This window comes from Pelophylax lessonae, assembly GCF_965119305.1.
Source record: "Pelophylax lessonae genome assembly, chromosome: 1".
NCBI classification, from domain to species: domain Eukaryota; kingdom Metazoa; phylum Chordata; class Amphibia; order Anura; family Ranidae; genus Pelophylax; species Pelophylax lessonae.
This window is the reverse complement of record NC_138768.1, coordinates 78,399,658-78,427,158: the sequence shown is the minus strand read 5'-3', so window position 1 is coordinate 78,427,158 and position 27,501 is coordinate 78,399,658. Positions and strand designations below refer to the sequence as shown.

General features: G+C 44.0%; 1 protein-coding gene across 1 annotated transcript in view; it reads right to left on the bottom strand.

Annotated features, from left to right (window-relative positions):
• The window catches only part of SLC1A3 (solute carrier family 1 member 3), a 119,118-nt gene that overhangs the window by 14,472 nt on the left and 77,145 nt on the right, over nt 1-27,501 (bottom strand). Inside the window, exon 4 of the mRNA XM_082261326.1 lies at nt 8,395-8,599. Coding sequence (XP_082117452.1) covers nt 8,395-8,599 — 205 coding nt within the window. The remainder of the gene's footprint in view (nt 1-8,394; nt 8,600-27,501) is intronic.

Genomic DNA, 27,501 nt, shown 5'->3' with positions numbered 1-27,501 from the left:
ATATCCTCTATCTCTAAATGGTAGACCAGCTTTCAATTAGACATGTAGACTCCTCAGAACAATTTTCTTTCAGATAAAATAGTTCACCTACAAGTATAGATCTGATGGAATGTCTAGGATGGCAACATTGAGCTTTTAAAATGGTTTTTCCATCTGCACTCCTGCCTGATGCCTCTTAGGGGTTCTGGCAGAGGAGGGACTCAAAGAATTCCAAAAGTCTCTATTTAGTCTTTTATTTTTTTTTATGGAAAAAAAATAATTGAACTGCAGTGGAAGAGGCCAGAACCTCCCCGCTTAGAAGCCTGGGTTGACCTAATTACCAAAGTATTACCAATGAATAAATTGACTTACTTTGCTCGAGGATGCCCAAACAAATTTGACAAATTATGGTCGGGATTGATAAGTGCTGTGTCATTACTTTTAAAAAAAGGGCTTTGGTGCTGGATAAAACTTTATAAATTGATCATCTTAATGGGCTATGTGCATTTTCTGAGTGTTGTCTTCTACCTCTTTTTTTTTTTTTTATGTGACCCCCCTACCTGTTTAATCTTGGCTCCGGAGATGTTACACATAAGAATGTTTATGTCATTAGCTAGTTATTGTTTGATCTTCTGTTTTGTTCAGTTAAAAGAGAATTATGGGGTTTGGTGTTATTACCCAGTTATACTTACCTAGGTGGATGCAGCATCGGTCCGATGCTGCATCTGTCCCCCGGCGCCTCTACACTGAGAACCGAGCGATCGAACACCACTGACTGTCGGTCGGCAGCTCTCTGCTCTGCCTCCTCCTCGCTAATTGAAGCGCTGGGCTGTGGAGAGTTGGGGAGCGGCCAGCTCAGGCTCTCAGCGGCTCGCTGAGAGGCTGAGCCGGGTGTCGGTCCAGAAACATGGTGAATCCCGACTCCGTGGTTGCGATGACGCGTTGCCTGGACCGACTTCTGTGACGTCAGCATAGAGCGGACTTCAGTCCGCTCTCTGCTAAATAATGGGTCACAGGAGTGCAGGATGAACTGGACTCCTGTGATCCATAAGAGATGTACAGCCAAACGAGCTTTGACTGTACATCTCTTTTAATACACACCCATATAGACTTCTGTGTGGACTTTTTTTTTCTTGCATGTTTAGAATTAAATGTATGCTGTATCTGTGTCGCTCACATGTGTATATCTGTGTGGTATATAATTTTCTTTTTTATGTTTTACCTTACAAGCATAATTAAAATTAACTTAAAAAAGTTAATTCCTGCTGTTGCCTTTCTTTAGAAGTTGGTTATAATCTCTATTTTCCACATCACCCTCTATTGTAGGAGCCAAAAACATCAATGCGTTGCTCATCCAAATTTGTGGTAAACAGAAGATTATCCTGGCTGCTGTTGACTTGCCTACAGAGCCCTGCTGTTTAGATTCAATACTTCATACAATAGTACTTCCATTTTCCCCCCTCCTCTCATACTCATGTGTCAATTTCATTACCTTCCCTGAAGAGTGTTCTGATCCCTTTCTGACAATCACAGCAGCAAAGACAGACAGGAGACTGAGAGAGAAATTAAAAGGTGGCTTGCATTGCTGACTTGCTCTCCCACTGACTCTTTTTCTTCAATACCCTGAGAATCAAGCAGGACATCTGACTTTCATGACCGGTTTACTTGTTACAGGATAGTAAGTTGGAAGCATTGAAGCCCGAGGGTCAGTATAAAAAAGGAAATCCTTTATTCCAGTAGTCTGGAAAGTAGTGACTACAGATGCCAGTCTCTCCAGCTGGGGAGAAGTTCTGGAAGAAGCCACTGTCAAGGGAAAGTGGTCTTGGGTAGAAAGGAGTCTTCCCATCAATGTCTTGGAAATCCAAGCAGTTTGTCGGGCTCTAAAGTTCTGGACGCCCAGATTTCGGGGTTACCGTGTCAGGGTACAATCCGAAAATGCAACAGCTGTGGCTTATATCAACCATCAGGAAGGCACCAAAAGTCAGTCAGCCTAGAAGGAGGTGGACAACATTCTATCCTGGGCAGAAAATTTTGTTCTATGCCTATCAGCGGTTTTCATTCCAGGAATAGAAAACTGGCAGGCAGGCAGGCTTTCTGGGTTGTCAACAGATATTTCCGGGGAAAAGGTCCCTGCACTCTGAGATCTTTGAAGAGATTTGTGTCCAGGACCAGGGATCCACTTGCACTCCAGCCTTGGTGGAGTTTTCCCTGATCTATGCCTTTCCTCCAGTTTAGCTGCTGCCGTGTCTGCTATGCAAAATCCAGGTAGAGAGCAAACCAGTAATCCTGGTAGCTCCAGCATGGCCAAGGAGGTTTTGGTATGCACAAATTCAAAAATTGGCAGTGGAAAGGCCTTGGGTTCTTCCACTACGTCCGGACGTGCTCTCTCAAAGTCCGATATTCCACCCTGCTTTACAGTCTCTAAATTTGACGGCTTGGCTATTGAAGCCTTGATCTTGAAGGAGCGGGGTGTATCTGGCCCTGCAGTCTCTACCCTGATAAATGCTAGAAAACCAGTCTCTAGAGGCATTTATTACAGAGTCTGGAAATCCTACATTACCTAGGATGAGGCCAGGAAATGGCATCCCCGCAAATATATCATCGGGAGAATTCTAGCTTTCTTGCAAGTAGGGGTAGATATGAAATTAGCCTTAGGCACTATCAAGGCTCAAATTTCAGCCCTGTCGGCTTTTTCCAGAGACCGATCGCCTTACATTCCTTGGTTCAAACCTTCGTTCAAGGGGTGTTATGTATGCTTCCACCAGTGAAGCCACCATTGTGTCCTTGAGATCTAAGTTTGGTGCTGGCAGTTTTACAGAAACAGCCTTTTGAGCCCGTGGGGCATATTCCCCTGGTTCTTTTGACCAGAAAATGTTTTTTTTTAATTGCGATAACTTCAGCCAGAATTAGCAGCTTTTTCTTGTAAAAAGCCATTCTTGATTTTACATCAAGATAGGCTGATTTTACGTCCACACTCAGGTTTTTTTTGCCTAAGGTGGTATCCGCATTTCATTTGAATCAGGATATTATACTACCTTCCTTCTTTCCAAATCCTCAAACAGCAGAGGAAAAGTTATTACATTCTCTTGATGTAATACGCGCATTTAGGATTTATTTGAAAAGGTCAGCTCGGGTTCAAAAGACTGGCCTTTTGTTTGTGCTGCTGAAGGGCCCAGGATAGAGCAGGCAGCATCTAAGTCTATAATTTTTCAATGGATTTGCCCGGTTCTTATCCAGGCGCATGGTTTAAAAGGGAAGGTTCCACCTTTTCCGGTATAGGCACACTCTACCAGAAGAGTAGGTGCCTTTTGGACAGTTCGCCATCAAGCTTTTATGGCTCAGATTTGCAAGGTCACGACTTGGTTGTTGGTGTATACGTCCACTAGATTCTATCAAGTGGATTTTAGGACCCAGGAGGAGTTTGCATTTGGCCGCAGTGTTCTGCAGGCAGCTATCAGGGCCGGACTGGCCTATCGGGATACCGGGATATTTCCCGGTGGGCCGCCGGCCCTGGGGCCGCTTTAAGGGCCGCCCGCAGCGCCGCTTTAAGTATTGCCGCCGCCGGCCGCTCGCAGTTCCGCTTTAAGTATTACATTGATTGGGGCAGCTGGTGCTCGCCGCTGATTGGCCGCTGACGCTGTGCAGGCTGCGTGCACTGCCCCACCCCCGGCTTCCCGCTGTGAGTGGCATGACGTCACGGCGGGGCGGCTGCGCGGCGGACGGCGGTGCTGGCTCTGGCTGGTGAATCATTTCAACTGGTGCCGACGAGGACGATCCCTCCCCCTCCCAGTCTCCCACACTGCACAGACGTCGAGACGTCACGCACTCCAGCCCAGCAGCATGTGATCGCAGCCGCAGGTCAGCCTGAGGTCAGTCAGAGATTCTCATGACTGAGTGAGCAGTCCGGTTTGGTGGTTTCATCATGCTGGCAGTTGAGTCGAGTGTCCCATAGGTGCCTGGTATTATGACAGTACAACCTTTACCGCTTGTGTGGTTACCCCCATTGGGTGCAGTGAAGCAGATCCGATTCAGCAGGCTGGCTGCCGATTCCCTGGCTGTGGATTCCTCCCAAGGGTACATGCAAAAAAAGGGGTACTCTGCATAGTGTAATTCCTCAATAAAAGTTTATTAAGCCTTCTGATGCGTACAATGGATAGGCATAAAAAGTATATAAAAAGTAATAAAAGATCCTGGTATGTTTTCAAAAGAAATGTACGTGGCCGTTACGGTACAATGTGAGCAGTGAGTGAAGGCGGTACTTTTATAGAGGAATTACACTATGCGGAGTACCCCTTTTTTTGCATGATCCCACGGGAGGAATTCACAGCCAGGGAACGGGCAGCTCTATGCCAGCCTGCTGAATCGGATCTGCTTCGCTGAACCCAGTGGGGGTAACCACACAAGCGGTATTGTGCAAGGACAGATTTTTCATTATTTAAGCACTTTATCTTCAATTGTGCACAGAGCACTTTCCTGTGAAATATTGTGGATTTTACACTAATACCATATTGTGTTGCACATTTGTGATACGTTGTATTCACACACTGCATAATTTCACAAGTTCTTTTTGGACACATTTTGCGGAATTTGGACTTATATTAATTTGTGATATGTTGGATTTATATACTGCACAATTAAACAGTTCATAAGGTAAAACATTATTTGCACAGTATGGTTTACATATTTATTGGCAAATATTGCACATATTCACAATAGGAGCACTTTAAATATAATAGCTCATTTATAGGAAGCGCTGAGGTGAGGTTCTCTTCACTTAATCTATCCCCCAGCTGCTGCTTATTAGACCAAATACCAGGAATTTCATAACATACAGGCCTGAACCAGTGGCACGAGGGTATACCCCCACAGGTATAATATATAATAACCCCTGCATCTCCTGCACCATGCCCACAGCCCTGCATCTCTTGTACCATGCCCACAGCCCTGCATCTCTTGCACCATGCCCACAGCCCTGCATCTCTTGTACCATGCCCACAGCCCTGCATCTCCTGTGCCATGCCCGCAAACCCTGCATCCCCTGCACCATGCCCACAGCCCCTGTATCTCCTGCACCATGCCCACAGACCCTGCACCATGCCCGCAACCCCTGCATCTTCTGTACCATGTCCGCAGCCCCTGCACCTTGCCTGCAGCCACAAAATCTCCTGCACCATGCCTGAAACCCCTGCATCTCCTGCACCATGCCCACAACCCCTGCATCTCCTGCACTATGTCCGCAGCCCCTGCATCTGCTGTACCATGCCCGCAGCCCCTGCATCTGCTGTACCATGCCCGCAGCCCCTGCACCATGCCCGCAGCCACTGCTTCTCCTGCACTATGCCCGCAACCCCTGCATCTCCAGCACCATGCGTGCAGCCCCTGCATCTCCTGCACCATGCCCACAACCCCTGCATCTCCTGCACCATGTCTGCAGCCCCTGCATCTCCTGCACCATGTCCGCAGCCCCTGCATCTCCTGTACCATGTCCGCAGCCCCTGCATCTCCTGTACCATGCCTGCAGCCCCCGACATGTCCTCCTGTACCATGTCCACAGCCTCTGACATCTCCTGTACCATGTCTGCTGCCTCTGCATCTCCTGCACCATGCCCGCAGCCCCTGCATCTCCTGTACCATGTCCAGAGCACCTGCATCTCCTGTACCATGTCCAGAGCACCTGCATCTCCTGTACCATGTTCGCAGCCCCTGCATCTCCTGCACCATGGCAGCCTCTGACATGTCCTGTACCATGCACACACAGCCTATGACCACCTCCTGTACCATGGCAGCTCTTTTACCACTTTTACCCGGAATTTGCTGATATATATATATATATAAAGCCCTATATGCTTTCATATCTGTTGTATCTATATATAATTCACTCTTCAAATGTGCTTTAAAATGCATGTTTTTCCCTTTTATGAATAAGAAAATAATAGCGTTATGCTGTTGGGTCGGTATAATAATGCTATGGGGCTGGTATGAAATTATTTCCAGGGCTGAATTTTATTCCCAGTCCGGCCCTGGCAGCTATGTAGATCTTTTGCGATCTGATTACGGTATTTTATGATGTCTCCCTCCCTTCAAGTGCATTGCTTTGTGACGTCCCATATGGTAATGAATATGGCTCTGTGACCCGTGATGTCCGATAAAGAAAAATAGATTTTTCTACACCTTACCTGTAAAATCCTTTTCTTGAAATACATTGCGGGACACAGAGGTCCCTCCCCTCTTGTATGGAATGTTTATTGCTTGCTACAAAACTGAGGCACTTCCTGTGTAGGAGGGGTTATATAGGGAGATTCCCTGTCTGATTGGTTGCCAATGTCTAGTCACCTATAGGTGGCGTATAACCCATATGGTAATGAATATGGCTCTGTTTCTCGTGGTGTACTCCAAGAAATTGATTTTACAGGTAAGCTGTAGAAAAAAAAATCAATATTTGTCTGTATAATGGTGTAGCAAGGTTTCCAGGCCTATGGCCTGATGTGGGTCTGCCATTAGTACTTTCCCCAGCCCATGTGAGCTGTGACCCTGGGTGTGACAACTGAAGCAGCGACAACTCTGGCATCTTTATTTGTGTTTTTTATTGGTTTTGTAGGGGATAGGAGAAAGGAATGATTGGATACTCCTTGAGGCTTAACTATACACAATTGGGACTTTATTCTTGAAAAATGCTCGTTGACCCTTCCTTGACGCCAGCCGGTGCTAGCCAACGCTCACTAGCACTGAGAATACCTTAATGAACACAGAAGTGCTGAATCCTCGACTTTTAGTCCAGAAGATCCAGGAGTGAATACTTTAGAACTCTTGACTCTGTTTGACTGTGTAATTCACTGAATATTGCCCTCCGCCTTGGCCAGCTTGAGGTAGTACCCTGTTTAGCTATGCAGACAACTGACACACACTCTGTACAATTCATGGCCCAACTGCAGGTGCGCCCTTGAACTTGAACTCTTCAGGGTCCACTGACTATGCACCCCCTCTGTAACTTCAGGGTCCTTAACCTAGGCACCCCCTTTACAGCTAGCTGACACTGGATCCTAGAACCTCTTCCGGGGTGGTCCCCTCTGACACTAAGCAGACCCCCAGGGGCAATCCGCAGTACTCACGACCTGTGTAGGCTTTCCTGGGACTGGACCCCTCTCTCTCTCCACAGGCTCTCGGCACACCGGATCCCCTCAACTCACTCAGCTCAGTCTGGATACTCAGGCGACACCCCGAGACATCCACCTCTCTCAGACAGGAGGCGAGACAGCCTCACTCTCCTTTCTGGGACTCTGCTTCCCCCAAAGACACCCTGTCACGCACTTCCCCCAAACTGTTACCCACTCCCAGAATCCTTTGCAGCATAATCTGCCTTCTGGGGTAGTTACAAGCTGGGATGTGTCCCCTGATTGGGCTTCCCACACTGCCCTATGAGAAGCCTCTCACAGGAGCCAGTGGGGTTACTTCTCCCTTCAGCAGGCACATCTGGAAGCCCTGACACCCTGTCTAAAAAATCACAGCCCTGCTGTTAGGCAGACAAGGCCCACTATACATTTACCTAGCACCTACCTGTAGGGTGCTACAATAGGATAGTTGTTTAATATGGTAAAGCAAACCTTTAGCACACTGGTGGCCAAATAACATGATATAGGGGACCTTAAGCGTGGCCCTTTTTATATCTTTTTCACCAAAGGGCTGCACATAATATTTTTTCAGATCAGTGCTTCCAAGCTTGCTCTCCTTACAGCTCCTTAAAAATGACTTGTGGACGTTTGATATTCTTGTCAACAAGATTCAATATAAAGGATCATAAAATAAAAACAAAAACATGAAATCGAGATGGACAGCACAGAAAAAAAGTAAAATACTGTGAAAAAAAGAAACAAAACCATTTACCTACTAGAAGTCAGTTTATGCAATATGTTTCCTGGCACCAAAACATAGGAAAGCACCTGCAAGATCCAGAGGGCCACACAATAATTGCCAAAGGGCAGCAGGTGGGGCACCAAGTCCTTAGTCTATATAATGTCTGATTAGAAGCAGCAGAGCACTGTCACAAACATGACATTGCCTAGGCACCTTCTGCTCTTCCTGCTTTACAGGAGCCTATCAGGAGTTTTGCATCATAAGAAGCCTATCACAACTGCTCCAGCCTTTGATCTGTGATTGATGGACAAACTTTGCATCAAACAAATCTCACATTGATGACTTCATTCTTAAAAACAATTTGAACAGCTGAACAGTACATGCAAACAGTTTTTATTAGTTTTTATTTTTTGGTATTTTATATGTATTATTTTTTATCATTTTTTTTTATTTTTATTATTTTTACAATGTGACTGACTATGACTCTGTACATTCAGAAAAAGGAGCTGGTAAATTACATATTTAAAAAAAAAAATTGGATTTTCACTATCATGGTCAGCATACCTGATTAAATCCAGAAAGGCATCAGCAGCTTGGACTGGCTCAATCTTCCCCTCCCGGTGCATCTTCTCCTTGCTGCCCTTACCAGGGTGGATAATGATGACAATGATGATTCCGATGATTACAGCAATTATAGTGGTTGTCATATAATAGACTACTGCTCTCAGGCCCATCTTCCCTGAAGCTTTACTGTCCAGCGCTGCCATACCTAAAAGAAAAAGTGCCAGTTGTAATTTTTTTTACTTGCAAGCTAAATTTGGCAAAAAGATTAGTATTCTAGTTCCCTGGCTGTCACACTGATGCTAACATTTCAATGTTTTCTAAAATACAGACCTGGAACAGGAATAAATATAAGAAATCCTGTCTACAACTCAAAGGTATGAAAACTAGCAGCTTCAAAAGGAGGCCAGCAAAGGCAATGCACATACTTTTCTCATGACTGGTGCACTTTAAAATGAAACATTGTTTTTAAAACCATCATTTTCCTTACCATAGCCAATCCACGGCAAATACCATAGGTATGCTGCCATGTTGGTGCCAGAAAAGAATATAGTTGTACTATTGACTGGAATAGTGCCCCTAGATTGGCATAGGACCAGTGTGGTGCCTATATTTAAAAAGGGATCAAAGTCTTTATCAAGAACTATAGACCTGTTAGTTTAACGTCTATAATTGGGAAGATACTGGAGAGTTTAATAAAAGACCATACGGATGAGTTCTTATATTTTAACCACTTCAATACAGGGCAGTTACACCCCCTTCCTGCCTAGGGCAATTTTCAGCTTTTAGCACTGTTGCATTTTGAATGACAATTGCAGGGTCATGCAACACTGTACCTAAACCAAAATTATGTATTTTTTTCCCCACAAATAGAGCTTTCTTTTGGTGGTATTTGATCACCGCAAGGTTTTTTCTTTTTTGGTACACAAATAAAAAAATACCGAAAAGTGTTTATGTTATAAAATTTTGTAAATAGATACGTTTTTTCCTGCACTGATGAGCACTGATGAGGCTGCACTGATGAGGAGGCACTGATGAGGAGGCACTGATGGGGTGGCACTGATGGGGTGGCACTTATACGCAGCACGGACACCGATGGGCACTGATAGGCAGCACTGATCTGCACTGATGGGTGGCAATGTTGGGCACTGATAGGCAGCACTGGTGGGCGGCACTGATAGATGGCAATGATGGGCACTAGTGGGCAGCACTGATAGATGGCAATGGTGGGCAGCATTGATAGGGAGGGCACCACTGGCAGGCTCCCTGAACCCTGAGTTCCATCCCTGGTGGCCATGGTGGGCATCCCTGGTGGTCCTGGGTGGGCATCCCTGGTGGCTCTAGTGGCACCCCCCCCCCCCCCAGGGTCTGCACTGGTAATCAATGCTCTGATTACCAGCACAGACCCCCCCCCCGTGAGGAGAGCCGCGGGTCGGCTCTCCTCTACCCGTGCCTGTCAGGCAGGAACTGAGGAAAGCCGATCAACGGCTCTTCCTATTTACTATGTGACCAGCTGTGATTGGACACAGCTGGTCAAATAGTAAAGAACCTACGTCAGGGCTGCGCAGAGTGCATTATCCTGCACAATGTCATATGACTCAGGATAATACAACCACCTTCCCGCCGTCATTTGCGGGCGGGAAGTGGTTAAGCAACAGACAGCATGGATTCATGAAAGACAGAAGTTGTCAAACAAACCTGATTTCTTAATATGAGGAGGTGCTCAAAACCTTGGACAGAAGAGTGGCTGTGGACGTAGTATAATTGAATTTTGCAAAAGCGTTTGACACAGTTCCCCACACATGGCTAATGAGTAAGGTAAAGTCTACTGGCTTGAAGAATCAGTTTGCAAATGGATAGAAAACTGGCTAACTCCAACTTACAAGCCAACCTCAATGCACTGTTTCATTGGGCAACTGTGTGGCAAATGAGGTTTAATGTTGATAAATGTAAAGTTATGCACTTGAGGGCTAAGAATATGCATGCATCATACATACTAGGGGGGAGCACAACTGTCTCATTCTCCCTGCTGTTTGGAGAGCATCTAGCTCTGATGTCTGGATGAGATCTCTGGCTTAGATCTCAGTACTTATAGGAGGGCTGCTAGTAATCATATTAGCTTATCTCACAAACCAGGCATCCATCTGTGCCTGCCCTGGTTTGACCATATTTGTCGTTCTATGTGGATGTCATATGACGTCCTCCCGGAACAGGCCGCGCTGCCACACGATATTTCACTGGCTGTGTTTGTCGGACACAACCGATGACTAATCAGTGTACCAGCTCACTGCTGGTACCATGTGATCTTTGTAACCAATCACAGCAGATCACATGACAATTGTAAACAATGGATGGCTTCCTTCCTTTAATGCCATCCATTGGGTACAATTGTGTTGCTAGCTGTGATTGGTGACAGTGATCACATGGTACAGACAGAGCCAATCGCAGCCCATCTGTAAAACAAAGAACAGAGGGCGTACCAGCCTAGCCTATTATTTTTGTGACAATTTATATGTTAAAATAAGTGTGGCTGTATACTCACAAACAATAAAAAAATCAAGCGTATTAAGAGCCCTGAAGAAGAGGGGACACCCCTCGAAACGCGTCAGCTCTTTTGGACTTTCACCTCATGTTTGGGACTTGCATAGCAGACCAGGCTGGGCGGTGCACTCACCTGCCCCCCCCCTCTTCTTCTCCAAGCTAACAGCCTGGCTGGAGACGGCACTGACCACTGTTAACTCTTTCCTGTGAATAACCAGAAGTTCAGGAAAGCAGCACAGAGAGAAGGAGAAAGGCTGGGGACAAGGGGTGTGCAAGAGGGCTGCCCAGGGCATTGTGGCATTAAGTAAGGAGGGGGTGCACCACAAGGAGATGAGGGGAGGGTATTTGTGTTGGGTGAGGGGATTTGGGGGGCAGCAGGGCGTACAAATTGTTTTAGGAGTGGAAATTTGGGGGGGCGGGTGCTGGGGTAGGTGATTTGGGGGGATTTGGGTTGGGCGGTGGGATGGGGGAAAAGGATTTGTGCTAAAAGAGGTGATATGGTAGAGGGGACTTGTACTAGGAGGGGACATTTTTTTGGGAGGGGAGAGGGATTTGTGCTGGGGGGATTTGAGGCGAGAGAGGATTTGAGATGGGTAGGGAGATGGGAGGAAAAACATTTGTGCTGAGAGGTGAGGATTTGTCCTGGGAGGATGGGGAATTTACTCTTAGTGGGTCCGTCGGCACCTGCCAATCATTTATTACAGAACAGTGATCTGCCTATGTGAACAAGGCAGATTGCCGTTCTGTCAGTAGGTAAGGCATTGATCCTGTGTTCCTGCAAGGCACAAACATGGATCAATGCCTTCCCATAGTTAAAACACCTCCCCCACAGTGAGAAATTACAGGCTAGGCATACATTTAACCCTTTGATTGCCCCTGATGTTAACCCCTTCCCAGCCAGTGTCATTAGTACAGTGACAGTGCATATTTTTTAGCACTGATCACTGTATTAGTGTTACCGGTTCCCATAAAGTGTCAAAAGTGTCACGTAGTGTACAATTTGTTCGCTCCAATATAGCAGTTCCGATATATAAATCGTTGATCGCCGCCATTACTAATAAAATATAAATAAACATTCCATAAATAAATTGCATAGTTTGTAGATGCTATAACTTTTGCGAAAACCAATCAACATACGCTTACTGGGATTTAAAAAGAAAAAATGTAGTAGAATACATATTGGCCTAAATTGATAAAGACATTTGATTTTTTACATTTTTTTATTGGATATGTTTTATAGCAGAAAGTAAAACATTTTGCTTTTTTTTTTTTTTCAAAATTGTCGCTCTTTTTTTGTTTATAGTACAAAAAATACAAACCGAAGAGGTGATCAAATACCACCAAAAGAAAGCGCTATTTGTGGGGGAAAAAAAGCATATATTTTATTTAGGTACAGCATCACACAACCGGGCAATTGTGAGTTAAAGTAACGCAGTGCTGTGTCGCAAAGTATGGCCTGGTCATTAGGGGGGTAATTCTTCCAGAGGTGAAGTGATTATGTTGTACATGCCAAGGATAAGTGTACACAGGCATATGCGTACGACTGTTAGCGTTTTAGTGGGCCTCATAAACATTTTCTTCAAAAACTTTTTTTTTTTTTTTCAAATTGCATCAGAGTAATGCGTTCAGCCTGGAAGCAAACTGTGCTCAGCAAAGGTCTTCTTTATTACATGAGAACCCTTAACTGTGGAATTTTCCAACTATAATAAAGTGAAAAGCGTTCTGTTCAGGCGCTCTCCTCTCGTTCTTTGTTCAGAGCTGATTTAGAGTGAAACTGGATTTTTCTTTTGCATCCCATGCCATCCACAGAAGAGCTCGTTATGCCTTTCTATCGGCTCAGTGTGACTATTTTACACTCACTTAAGGAAAAAAAAAAGAGCCGAGCTGAGAGAAAAAGAAGGGATTGAGGGGATATTTTTCTTGTTTGCAAGATCTGTTTATTCCTCACGTCATTCCTTTTACTCTTTGAGTGAGTGTGTGTGAGTTACAGAGGGACAAAATCTCCTGGACTCCTCTTGGAGTTGCTGTGGCAACAAGAGAGGCATCCTTGTTTGTGGTGCCCATTGGTGCTGCAAGTTTCCCAGGGCCCGTCAGAGATGAGAACGGGAGGAGGAGGCCCACGGAGAATGGCCATGAATACACTGTGAGGGATGTGGGAGAGAGAGCTTGCCCTGGGATTAAAGGAGAACGTACATCTCATCAAAACAATGGACGCTTTTGCTAGGGGCATGTGAAAGAGAAAGCTGCATAAAGGCCCCCGTGACACGGGAAGGATACAGAACTAACTTTATCGCTCCTCCATCAAGTGTCCATGTCAGGTCCCTTTCAGAACTAACACTGCTTACTGCCCAGCTTAACGCAACACATCTGGTACGAATAGGACTGGGCAGTCAAAGCCAATTCTCAACTAGACCCATAATATAAACACTGCCTTTATTAGGTACAGTCTATGCAACATGCCTGAAGTGTAAAGTAAAAGCGGTGTTCTGAAATTGCTAAAATTCCTGTTCAATTCTTGATTCAAAATCAAGCCTTCAGTCCCACTACTGATCTGCCCCTTATGTATTCAGAAGGTTTCTTCTAGTGATTTCACTGTAAGGTCAATCTAATATACACTATATTGTCAGTCATTGGAATTGGATGCCTGCCTTTACACGCACATGGACTTTAATGGCATCCCAGTCTTAAGCCCCGTACACACGATAAGAAATTCGGAAGGGAAATTTCATCCGACGACCGATCTGCCGATTTTCGGATTGTTAGTATTGTGCTTTCGACAGCCGACTCCCACTTTTCGGCTGACAAAATCCTGGTGTGCAGGCTATAAAATTTTTGTCCTCCGTCAACACACGTCCGATTTTCGTCTCATTAGTACAGATTTTGACGGGGAAAAATCTTAAGAGCAAGACTACGCATGCTCAGAGACGAAAGAACACATAGAAAGCAATCCAACACATGACATCACTTCTGAAGTAGAATTCTGTCGTACGGGAAAATTCGTATGAAAATAACCTCTTCACTTTCCACATCAGACTAGCATGTCACAAAAAACGGACGACAGATCTTTCGATAATCTGATCGTGTGTATGGGGCTTTAGTCCGTAGGGTTCAATATTAAGTTGGCCCACCCTTTACAGCTATAAAAGCTTCAACTCTCCTGGGAAGGCTGTCCACAAGGTTTAGGAGTGTGTCTATGGGAATGTTTGACCATTCTTCCAGAAGCGCATTTGCGAGGTCAGGCACTAATGTGGACAAGAAGGCCTGGCTCGCAGTCTCCGCTCTAATTCATCCCAAAGATGTTGAGGTCAGGGTTCTGTGCAGGCCAGTCAAGTTCCTGCACCTCAAAATTGCTCATCCATGCCTTTATAGACCTTGCTTTGTGCACTGGTGCGCAGTCATGTTGGAACAGGAAGGGGCAATCCCCAAACTGTTCCCACAAAGCTGGGAGCGTGAAATTATCCAAAATGTCTTGGTATGCTGAAGCATTAAGTATTCCCCTCACTGGAACTAAGAGGCCAAGCCCAACCTCTGAAAAACAACCCCACACCCTAAATCCCCCCCTCCACCAAATGATTTGGACCAATGCACAAAGCAAGGGTCATAAAGACATGGATGAGCGAGTTTGGGGTGGAGGAATTTGACTGGCCTTTACTAGTAAAAAAAATAAAATAAAAAAGAAAATCCCTAATTATATCCCATAGTTTGTAGACGCTATAACTTTTGCGCAAACCAATCAACATACGCTTATTGGGATTTTTTTAACCAACAATATGTAGCAGAATACATATTGGCCTAAATTGATAAAGACATTTGATTTTTTCCATTTTAGATATGTTTTGTAGGAGAAAGCAAAAAATGTTGTTTTTCTTTTTTAAAATTGTCGGACTTTTTTTGTTTATAGCACAAACTGCAAAGGTGATCAAATACCACTGCACTAAAGCTTTATTTGTGGGGAAAAAAGGGCATATATTTTATTTAAAGGGGGGTAAAGCTGCGCTAAATGATATATGTAATAAAACAATAAAGTCAAAATTATCTCTAAGAGATAGCAATAAACTATCAAATTGGTGACAAATCAAAAAATTGGAGACTAATCAAAAAATAGTGCATTCAACAAATCAATAGAAGTGACTCCGCATTAAGAGCCGGTTCACACTGGGGCGACCTTTTACTGGTCGCCTGACAGGTCGCCGTAGGTCGCCTGCCATAGAGAAGCTGTGGACCCGTTCTAATAGGAGCGACTTAGAAAAAAGGGTCTTAGGGATCTTAGACTTAGAAAAAGGGTCCGGAGCTTCTTTGGGGCGACCCGGAGCGACCAGCATAGACTTCAATGTTATGAAGTCCGTGCCGGCCGCTCCGAGGTCGTGGTGTGAGCAGTGCACCGCGACTTGTGAGGTCGCCCCGGCAAGTCGGATCGCTGTAATGTGAACCGGCTCTTATGCAATAAATAAAAAAACAAAAAGTCTATAAAGAAATAAAGAGTCCAAAGGTAAATAAATAGTGTTCAGGGACAGAATCCTCCACCACTAAATAATGTTCTTTCCACCGTGCTGGGAATTAAATCACACTAATGCGCTTACCAGATGATGGCTGTAATCCGGCATGTATTACTCATGAGAGTATATCCAACCAGCTCAAACCAGGACCCTTGGCAACTCCACTCAGACCAGCAGGATGACTCCCCTGAGACCAGCAAGATGACAGACACCGCAGCATATAAACCCGGGCAATCCACAATCCAACAGTGGTCATGAAAGAATAATAGCCACCATAGTGAAGTATGTATAGATGCACATTTATTATAAATGGTAAAACACTCACATGTATGTAAACGAACAGCGCTTGTATCGGCAGGATCTATAAAACACCGCCGCCCAATTTCCGGGTATCACGTGGTGACGTTAGCACGCCTTTCCGACGCGTTTCGATTATTGAACCCTATGGACTAGGACTCCATTAAAATTAATGTGTGTGTAAAGGCAGGTGTCCCAATACTTTTGACAATATAGTGTATATCGATTAGCCATAACATTATGACCACCCTATAATGGGTACCTCTACGGGTTATGGTACCTGTCAAGGCATGGACTCCACTAGACCTCTAATGGTACGCAGTGGTATCTGGCACTAAGCCATCAGTAGCAGATCCTTTAGGTCATGTAAGCCCTGTAAGTTGCAAGGTGGACTAGTTTTTATAGCACATCCCACAGATGCGCGATTGGATTGAGATCCAGGGAATTAGAAGGCAACCCCTCAAACTTGCTGTCGTGTTCCTCAAACCGCTCTTGGATTCATCAGACCAAGCCACCTTCTTCCATTGCTACGTGGTCCAGTGCTGATGCTCAATGCCTATTGTAGGCACTTTTGGCTGTGGATACGGATCAGCACGGCCACCCTGATCAGTCTGTGGCTATGCAGATTCATATGCAACAAATTAGGATGCACTGTGTGTTCTGACACTGTTCTATCAGAGCCAGTGTTAAAGTGTTACTAAGCCCAGGACTCTGCATTCACTATATCAGGTCTCCCACAGTACATAGAACACAGAAATGCATAAGTTTTAGTAAATATACACTGCTAAATACCTTTTCTCATCAGCAGTTAGAGCAGTCTTGTGACTTATATCAGTGTCTAGTTAAAGCTTGTAGAAGGAGTTTTCTTTCTCCCCTGATTGTCCTATGAGGCTGCAGGACCCCTGGCACTCTGTCTGGACAGTTCTGATTGGCCCTGTGCTGATCACATGCACTCTCCCAAAAAAAAAGAAAATAAACTATAGCAATACACACCAAACTGAGCATGTGCAGCTTGCCCCCAATGCTCTGCTTCGATCAGAAAATGGATTGGGGACTGTGAAAGAAGGGGAGGATCAGAGAAGAAAGGATCAAACAGCCTTTTTAGACAATGCAGAGGATTAACCCATTAGATTTCACAGTGAGTATAACAAGCATTCTTTACTGCATATACAGATTGAATTTACGGTTGTGGGTTCCGTAACACTCAAACTTTTTCAGCAATTTCATCTACAGTAGCTCGCCTATTTGATCGGACTACAAAGGTCAGCCTTCGCTCCCCATGTCATAAATGAGCCTTGGCAGGCAGTTTGTCGTTGTTCTTTCCTTGGAACACTTCAGATCGGGAACATTCCACAAGAGCTGCAGTTTTGGAGATGCTCTGACCCAGTAGTTTAGCCATTATAATTTTGCCCTTGCCAAAGTCGCTCAAATCTTTACGATTGCCAATTTATTCAGGGACAACATGTTCACTTGCTGCCTAAAATATCCCACCCTCTTTCAAATGCCATTATAATGTGATATTCATTGTTTTTCACTTTACCAGTCAGGGGGTCATAATGTTATATAAGCTCTTAGGTTCTATTTAAAGTCTAATTTCATGTGATTCAAGAGACTATTTACATAAAAATTCTCTAGACGAATGAGCATTTGCACAGCCATCACGAATAATGACCGTATTGTGTTTATACGTGTAGCACTTTCCCCGTAGGGCCTGCTGTGTGTTGACTTCTTAGGTCTCCCTCTGATTACCTGCTGACAGCTAACGGGGTTTTTTCACATATCCCTCCTTACTCCCATTTTCTCATTACTCAATAAACAGTTCAGGGTATTTGGTTTTAGTATTTATTGTGAAACTTGGATGGGAGAAGGGAATAATAGGATACTCCAACTGAACTATTCACAGTTGATAAGGACAACTCTCACTTGGCCTCACCAGATTATTTGTGGAAGCAGACACGCTGCTTTTACCATACTACCACTTGTATGGAAGAATTAAGTCTTCTTGCTCTCTTTAGCAGCAGACTTGATGCAACTACTTTATCTTCAGGACACTCTGTGGCATCCCCTTGACTGACACCTGTCCACTGACTCATCCACCTGAAGGGATGGTCCTCATATCACAGGCCCCATGACACAGATCTGTACTCACTGTAGGCAGAATCAGATCCTTTCCAGTGTCTCCCCTCCAGTCAGCTCTGCAGGACATCTGGATTCAGCTACTATCTGTCTTTCAGTCGACTACCCAAGGCCACATGGCAGCTTCTACAGAGGAGGGGCAACTGCCCCCTCCCTCAGGGACCCCACTCTCCAGCCATGCCCTTGGCATTTATACAGTCACCCAGCATGCACCGATGCACATTCCTCTGCCAATCACTAGGGCTGTAACAATGCCTGTGCCCTCACTTGTCAGGTTTCCTCCTATTGTCCAATATGCCTCCCTATTGGTCCAGTGTGAAACATTCAGACAAACTGAGCTGCACCTGAGCACCATGAGCACACCCTACCAATGAATCCTGCTCCCTGGTAGGCAGAGAGCACTATAAATTTACCTGACAATCTTCCTGGTAAGCAGAAAGACCCTAAAACTATACTCTTCTAGCACCTACCTAGGAAGGTGCTACATCCTTCCCCCGCCAAACTGAGCAATGTCCTCATTGGCCCTCGGCATCCGGCCCTACAAAAATACCTGTATAAAAATATACAAGGAGTATCCCACAAACTTGGAAAAGGGGGAAAAGTGAAGTAAAATATGTACAAGGCCATGGGGAATTCCCCAAATGCTGCTGGTAAGCACAATAATTTACGTGAAAAAATATAGACATCTGCTGTACAAGAATTTACACATTTACAAAGAAATATCCACCAAGTGCATTATATTAATGCATCACCCGACAAACAAACATTGCTTGACAGGGAAAAAGGTTAAACACCTTGACTAACTATACTACAAATAACATTTGCACACATATATATATATAGAAATGAGCCATGAACAACCTCTATAGAGGCATGAAGACTCCTTGCAGGCCTGCAAAGAAAACACAAGCATATAGCAAATATACATTCCATATCCTTTCAGTGAAACTGTCCTCTCCGCAGAGGCGACCTTTTAACCTGAATAATCCCTATCACTAGCATCCATGTAGCTGATGCATCCAGCCCCCTAAGGGCAACCCTTAACTCATCATCCTGTTGTGTTCCTGTAATAGTCAATCAGAACAACCTACCATTCTGACTGACTAAGCATATTCTGTACTTGTTCCATTCAGGAACGTCATGACTAGCAATAGACAAAGCCCTCTCAATTACCAGGGTACTGACTCTTTCCTATTCTAGGAAACAACAAAAAACAAAAAAAAAACAAACAAAAAAAAATCTGCGTTTCTTGGCTCTGAAGAAGGGGACTTGCCCTTGAAACGCGTCAGCTTAGCCACAGCAGTTTCATGCTGTACACTGCATGCCTTCCAGCATTGCACGGTACTTTGGCTACCTTGGAGAGTCTATGTTACTCATGTTGATGTGTGTTACATTCACACCTGTTTTGTGAGTATAATATATACTTTTTACTATTTTAATAAATGTTTTTAGTGGTAATGCACTAGGTTGGTGCGCCCCTTTCTTTTTTTTTCTTTTTTTGTTGTTGTTGTTTCCCAGTTGGTTTCGAAAACCCTTGATCCTGAAGGGGCAGCAAAACCACAAGTCATATTGATTCAAGTTTGAAGCACTCCTCCATCCTCCATCACATTTCACTCGAGCGCAGGAGAATTGTTCTATACTTTGGAGTTTTCTTTCCTATTCTAGCCAGACCCACAAGTTAAGATAAAGAGGTGCGGAGTCAATCAGATTGATGCTTGCAGTGTCCTTCACCGAGGCAACACATCTTCTCCTGCAGTATGCTGTCATTGCTGAAGTTTTAGCAATAGCTGGCCTACTTGTGAATGTCTGTAAGAACTCTTCAATGGGCCCTTTCTCTCTGGCACCCCTTTCTCCGGAGAGACAATGAGCCACTACCCCTTTTTTTTAAGAGGTAACAACTTGCACAAATTTTCCTTCTACATAACATTGGCCCAAAGGATTCTTCGCAAAGTGTCTGTTGAAAGAAGTATCTTCGCAAAGTGTCCTTAAATTAAGTATCTTTGCAAAGTGTTCTTAAAGAGATATTGCCTTAGCAATGGTAATGGCCCATGGTCCAAAGGATCTTCACAAAGTGCCTCTGTGAACTAGGGGTTTACCCCCTCCAGTTAGAAGTCCCTAGTTTTAACAGGAAAAGTCAACTGTGGCAGAAGTTCTTTTCTCCCAGATGAAACAATGGCAGTTTCAAGGATCCCCTTCTTCATTTGCAAGAATGGAAGGGAAAGGGAATTTGGGAAAAGGGCCTCTAGCCCTTATAGCAACATTTCAACAGTGGTAAATCTTTGGGTATAACATACAACTCTTCTAAGCAGTCCAAGAACTCAGCATACTCCCGTAGTAATGGTCAGGGTGAGGTATACAAACCATCTTGCCTTCAGGACTGAAGATGCTAATGGCCCAAGCTTGGCCTTTCTTGTCTGGATGGATGTATATCGACCGCCCCAGATTTCAATTTTCTTTGATGTATTGGAAGGTTTCCCACAACAGAGGCCTGGACAGGTTCCGATGCGGCTTAGGGACATAAAGAACGTCCCAGACAGCTTCTTCACACCAAGCCTCCCTCTTGCTTTCTCCGTTACCTCCTGGGGAGCATATGGATAATCGTATCCGTACTCCATGGCCGCCTATCTCTGAATCAGCCTTTGAGAACCTTGGAAGTTTCTGCCTGTCTCCGTTTCCCATGTGGGGCATATGGGGCTTTAGAGATCAGCTTGGAAAAAGCATCGTTCTAGTGCAGGGTGGAGATAAGACTGGAACCCTTGTGGCATAGGCCTCCCAGAACCCAAGATTCCTCATGCGAATGACCGCTGCTTCTGGTTCTTCACTCCCTCAGTTCCCCGGTGCCACTCAGTCTCCATATCTGATCGCTTCGCTGATTCCATATTCCAGGGATCTAAAATGGCACTCAAACCTGGGTGACTCCACATCAATCCCTGTCTCCTCCTCACTGGACAAACTGGATGACCTTAGCTTCTGGATCCATTGACACCCCCCTCTGCCTCTTTAAGAGCTGGACCCTTTGTTGCTGCAATGGCAATCAATGCACCCTGTGGCCGCTGCCCGGCCCTCACGACTTGTGTGCATTGCACCTCCGAAATGCAGGTTTTCCTTGGTTTGACAGATGGTTGTGCGGGTCTGTACCACTGGTGCCGGCCCCAGCGGTGTTCTCGGCACTCCCCATCCTCTTCCAAAGGAAATAGCCACTATTGGTGTTAGCAATTCAGAGGTGGTCCCTACCTCCAAGTTCATATATAGCCTTCTGGGCTGGCAATCGCTCTGACCCAACTCCAGCAACATATCACCGCAGTGCCCACACTGGCCCCACGCTCGCAGCCGCATGGATACATTCAAGCATCTGCCACATACCAGTCCAAGCTGCTCCATGTCCCCTCCACTGCACAATGTTAGACTTCCTTTGGGTATTAATCAGACTCCTGTGTCCAACAGGGTCGGCTTCTGTGTCTCAGTCCGCTTTGCAGGCTCTCCGCCAACACGTGGGATAGCCTCCACGCTCCGGCTCACTCCGGCATCCGCCATCTTGCTCCTCCACATGTGTCTTCTCCTCAGCTACACCCGATGGTGGAAGTGATGTCTCAGCTCCCTTCCCCCGTTCGGATTGGCGCCCGGGGACGTGACTCCACCCACGTCCCCAGACTAGCTGACTCTGCGGCGGCATTTTTATATATATATTTTTTTTTACTATTAGTTCTGCTTTATAACTGTAAAACTTTGGATTCCCCTTTACATTCCCTCCCGGTGACCACTGTAAGGACAAAAGAGTTGCCTCGAGGGAGGAGAAAAAAATAGTCTTTAACCAGGTGTGGACAATGGGCTTGCTACAATCGCCCAAAAAAACATTAATCAAAGTGCACAGGGCATGTGGAGTACATGCTGTCCTTCGCTGCTGCAACTCCTCCCCTTCCACTTTACATCTGACACATATCTCTATCTCCTATGTGAACAATGTAACATTGTTCCTTTTGTACGTACTCTGTTTTATTAAAATCTGCAGATCAAAGGAATGAGCTTTGATCTACATATGATGTCAGTAAATGCAACCTGACAAATAAAAAAACTATTTAAAAAAAAATACAATTTGTTCCTATCCAACCCATATTAACCTTTAGTTTACCCTAATTAGCCCTAAATAACTGCTTCCCCTTCTCCCCTTAAAATGTTTGTTACCCCAAGACTTCATATTCCTGATATGTGCCTGCTGTACCATATAATTATATGATAAAGTATCCTGTTTTCTTTGTATTGCTTCCTTTATGTGAAGCTCACGGTGCTGCTGCTTCTTCTCCCAAAAGCTCTTATGCAGCTGAGAAGAGAGGGAATGTGATCACTTATAAAAAAGGGAAAAAAAGTTTTTCTAATGTTTTTTTTTTTTTTTTTTATCTATCCAAAAATATTTTGGCTTTCATTTCTATTTTAAACTGAATGGGTTGTTTTACAAGGTGATAGTTTACAATCACTTTAACTATTATTAATTAATAAATATTATTAATTACAATATATTTTTTATAATTTAATTTCTATTTCCATAACTAATGATATTAAATCACCTTTACGACCGCCCGCCGCAGCTCTATGTCGGTCGTGTGCAGGCAGCTAGGGGGGCGAGTGCACGCCGCCGCTGGTGCGCTCCGCCCCCGCTTATCAGAGGGGAAGCTGGCGCGTGTGTCAGGCGACTCCGATTGCTGCCTGACACCGGTGATCTCTCCCTGCTGACAGAGAAGGACGGTCGGCTGATGTAAACGCAGCTGTCCGTCCTTCTCCCTGCAATGATCACAGAGACTATGTAAACCTCTATGGTCATTTCACAAGCCCAACTCCCCCACAGTTATAATCACTCCCCTAGGGCCACATTTAACCCCTTGATCACCAACAGGGTTAATTAACCCCTTCCCTGCCAATGGCATTATTACAGTAACAGTGCATATTTTTTAGCACTGATTACTGTAGTAATGTCACTGGTACCCCCAAAAGTGTCAAAAATGTCAGTTAGGGGTCCGATCCATCTGCCACAATGTCGCAGTCCCGCAAAAAAAATCGCAGATCGCCGCCATTACTAGTAAAAAAAAATAAAAAATAAAATAAAAATGACATAAATCTTTCCCGCAGTTAGTAAACGCAATAGCTTTTGGGCAAACCAATCTAAATATCTAAATATGCTTATTGCGATTTTTTTTTTAACCAAAAATATGAAGCAGAAAACAAATTGGCCTGAAATGTTAAAAAATTTAGATTTTTAAATTTTTTTTTTGAGAATGTCATATAGCAGTCTGTGAAAAATATTGTTTTTATTTTTTTTTTCAAAATTGTCGCTCTTTTTTTGTTTATAGCGCAAAAAATAAAAACTGCACAGCTGATCAAATACCACCAAAATAAAGCACTATTTGTGGGAAAAAAAGGAGGTAAATATAGTTTGGGTACATCGCCACACGACCGCGCAATTGTCCGTTAAATAACACAGTGCTGAATTGCAAAATATGGCCGGTCATTAAGGGGAGGAAATCTTCTGGTCTTAAAGTGGTTAAATCTTTTGTTTTTCTTGTTTTTAGTTCTTTAAGTTTTTTCCTGGCATATAAAAAAAAAAAAAAATAAAGAAAGATCCTTTGTTTCATTTGTTAATAACTGCAGTACTAGAATAATAATTTTAGAGTCATTTTACGCAGGATAAATTATAAAAAGTATACTTTTTGTCTAAAGTAAAAAAAATAACACTGATCTAAGTAGGAAAAAAAAAAGAGTGTGCCTTGTCTATGGATCGCATAAAAAAAATCCCCCCAAAAATATGTGTATTACTTTGTTTTCTTAAGTAATGACAAATGTATTGCTAAATGAACAGGCCTATAGTAGAAATGTAAAAACTGCTCTGGTTCAGGAGATGTAGAAGTGTGAGAGCTGAAACAGTTAAATAAACACTTTTTGGGTTTAACACTGGCACAAAGCCTTTCTGGATCTGTTCTGGTACACTACAAGGAATATTAACTGATTATTTCTTATCAGTTATTTTTCTTTTTATAATTTTAGCTATTCACACAGTATCATCAAAGTTTGACTTGAAGTCGCATATAATTATAATGCCACACAGAATGCCTATAATTATCATAAAATGCCATCCATGGCCTAATAAAAATGTGGCACAGATTCTGAATTTCATACAGAATGTCAATCATTGCCATAACAATGTCACATAAAATGTTCACCAATGTCTTTTAATTAACTGCAACACTGAATTCCCATTAATGGCACCACTGAAACTTGCCGCGGGTACAACATCACACAAGGTTCCCACTGTGTAAATGCTGTCTGCTTCCATGCTAACAACTGCAGCTTACATAATGTTTAACTGAGCCAGAAAGCTACCACATGCTTGCTTTTCCAGCCAGATATTCAGCATTTCCACCCTTTAAAACAACAATCACCCAATTATTCACCTATGGACCTTGAAGAATGGGGTAAATTCATAAACGTGTTGGCTTTTATGTATACTAATACAAAAAATTGATTTATTTTGCCACTTCATATCCTTTGTTTTTCTGTAACTTGATTTTACCAGAGTTTAAAAAATGGTACAGCAAATTCTTATTCATGCCACAAAGGAGACTTTCATACGAACTGACCTGTCCTAAAGGAACATGGAGTTGCCTATCAGCTCTCATGCTGAACCTTGCATCATCAATACTGTAAGTGCCGGTTCACACATATGCGATGCGGGAACCCTGCGAATCCACTGTGGGTTCCTGCTTCACACCAGACTCGCAGGCAGTTCACACTGCCGTATGCGAATCACTGGGGGTGTCAATACAAAGTTAATGATACCCCCAGATCAGTTTGCATATCGCAGTGCAAACTGACAGTTCGGACATGAATCTGATCGCATAGGTGTGAACACCATGCTATCCGATTCTGGTGCAGACCAAAAAAAAGGGTCCTGTGCGACTTTGGTCTGAATTCGATGCAAATTCATATGGCTGAATTCGCATCGCACAGACATTGCATGTGATTTTCAGAGCACTGTGCTGCGAATCACATGCGATGTCTGACATTGCATATGTGTGAACCGGCACTAAAGCCTGGTGCACATGCATTGAAAGTCAGCCAGTTCAGCAGAAACTAGCTAACTGTCGGTACATGTGTTCCACTGTCTGAAAATATTGTATCAACCAGGTATGAAGAGCAATAGACAGGGCCAGATTAAGAGCATCATGGGCTTGGTGCTGAGGATTTTGAAGGGCCTTAAGGGCCGTGCCTTGGCATGCACCCAGAGGAGGAAGGGTGCAGCCATGCATGCCTAATTCAACATGGGATGCTGTCTCTGAAGCCCATAAACACATCCATGCATCGGCAACTGTCCCTCCTTGTCCAGCCTTCGTGCTGTGTGGGGAGGTTCTGAGGGAGCTGCCTGGGGAAGCGAGCATAGAAGCCAGACTTCTGTGTTTACAAGTGACAGAAGAGTGGTAACAGTGAATATGGCCAACCCGGGGCCTATATAAAGGTAGGGGCCTGGAGCTGCAGCTCCAATAGCCCCTACGTTAATCTGCCCTGGCAATAGAACACTATATTTTAATAACGTAGTAGACTTATTCGTTTATATCCTAAGGGGTAATATCAAAGAAGATTCTCATCAATGCTACAACTCAAATTCTGAGAAATTCACTCCATCGCTGAAATCTCTCTTTTGTGGGAGGTAGGATAGACACAGTGGAAGAGACCGAATTGTGTTGTGGAACACAAGATGCAAAACTCCATCACTATGATAAGAGAATGGGGATGCCCATTTAATATGTATTTCTAATTTTGCAGTCAGCATAGGCGTGCGCAGGGGGTGTGCCAGGTGTGCCTGGGCACACCCTAATCACTACGTGCGGTGCTGATTTCCCCTCCTGGCCAGGATTCCCCACATGTTGCACCTCCCCCTGCAGTGCTGCTGGCTTCCCTCCTCTCCCCCGGCTGCTTTGGGGATGTTTCAGAATGGCGAACAGTGGAAGGGTTATGTAAATATATAATTGATCAGCACCATCCTTTTCTAAATGAACACATTCACTCACTGTGTTCATTCATAACTGAAGCATAGTAAACTGAGTTTACTATGCCTCAGTTTGTGAATGAACAGGAAGCCGTTTAGCACAGAGCTCTTCCCACTCATTCACTGTCCAGTGCAGCTGAGGCTGCAGAGAAAGGCATGTGTGTCTGTGCTTTGGGGTGCACACCCTAATGTAATAGGCCCACTCAATATCCCCCACTATGTGTTATTCACACAGAATTATCTAAAAATAATAATAAAAAAATTGACATTTCTGTTTGTTTCTTTAGCGTAGGCTAATACACAGGACTCTAATGGCAGCTTGGAACTGTTCAGAATAGCTTGCAATTTGCAATCAAGGGACAGCTGCAGGGACAGTTTTAAAAAAAAAATTACAATAACATATAATACCATATAACATAATGACATATAGTACCAACTGAATCTTGAGATCTATTTTTTAGAACAGACCATGTGCACACGTATGTGTGAGGTGTGTTACTCTCATGCTATCAATATACGTGTAGTCCAATAAACAGGTGCTATGGCTGCTGCTAGCACTCACTGCGGCAGGGCGGCTCGGCTGCACATAATCATGTAGATCTACATCATTTTGTGCATGCGGTCTCGTGCTGCCGGAGCCACGCTCCCGCTGTGCTTAGACACAGCGGGAGTCAGACCATGGGAGGAACGGGCTCAATCGCTACCTCTTCATAGACACTAACAGGAGAGCCGCCTGCCTATGTAAACAAAGCAGAAGGCTCTTCTGTCAGACAGGCACAGTGAGATCGGGTGATTCAGCTAAGCTGAAACACCAATCTCTGTGTGCCTCTCACAGAGCCCCCCCCCCACATTTAGGCACACATTTAACCCTTTGATCACCCCCAGTATTAACCCCTTCCCTGCCAGTGTAATTTATACAGTAACAGTGCATATTATTTAGCACTGATTACTGTAATAATGTCACTGGTCCCCAATAAGTGTAAAAAATGTCAGTTAGGGGCCAGATCTGCCCGCCGCAATGTCGCAGTCCCACTAAAATTCGCTGATCACCGCCATTACTAATAAAAAAAAAAAAAAAAAAGTCCAAGAATCTATCCCGTAGTTTTTAAATGCTATAACTTTTGCGCAACCCAATGGTACATTTTTTTCACTGTTATTTACTTTTACTACCATTTAAAGTTAACAAACACATTAACACAGAAGCTGGATAAAATGCTTGGTGTAGTAACGAAAACGTAATACCTAAATATGACATTTTTATACATATGACCAAAAAAAGGTACAAATAAGGAGTAAAGAGGGATAGGATTTGGTTCCAAAAGATGGATTTTCCCTACAAAGATGGGCGGCAGGGATTATGAGACTATTATGAGACTTCGCAACATTAAAGTCAATTTCAACATTAGGTTTGAAGGTTGTATGTTTCCTTCTGTATGATTGTGTTAGGGAACGAGAATGTAAGGCTCAAATAAAGCAAAAAATATATGTGTACGGTACATGGAGTCCCATGTAAATATCTGTGGCACCAAAAATGTCATACTAGGTCTTATTTGCAGTTACTTATGAACCTGCTAAAGACAAAAATGTAAAAAAATAAGTATACACTCC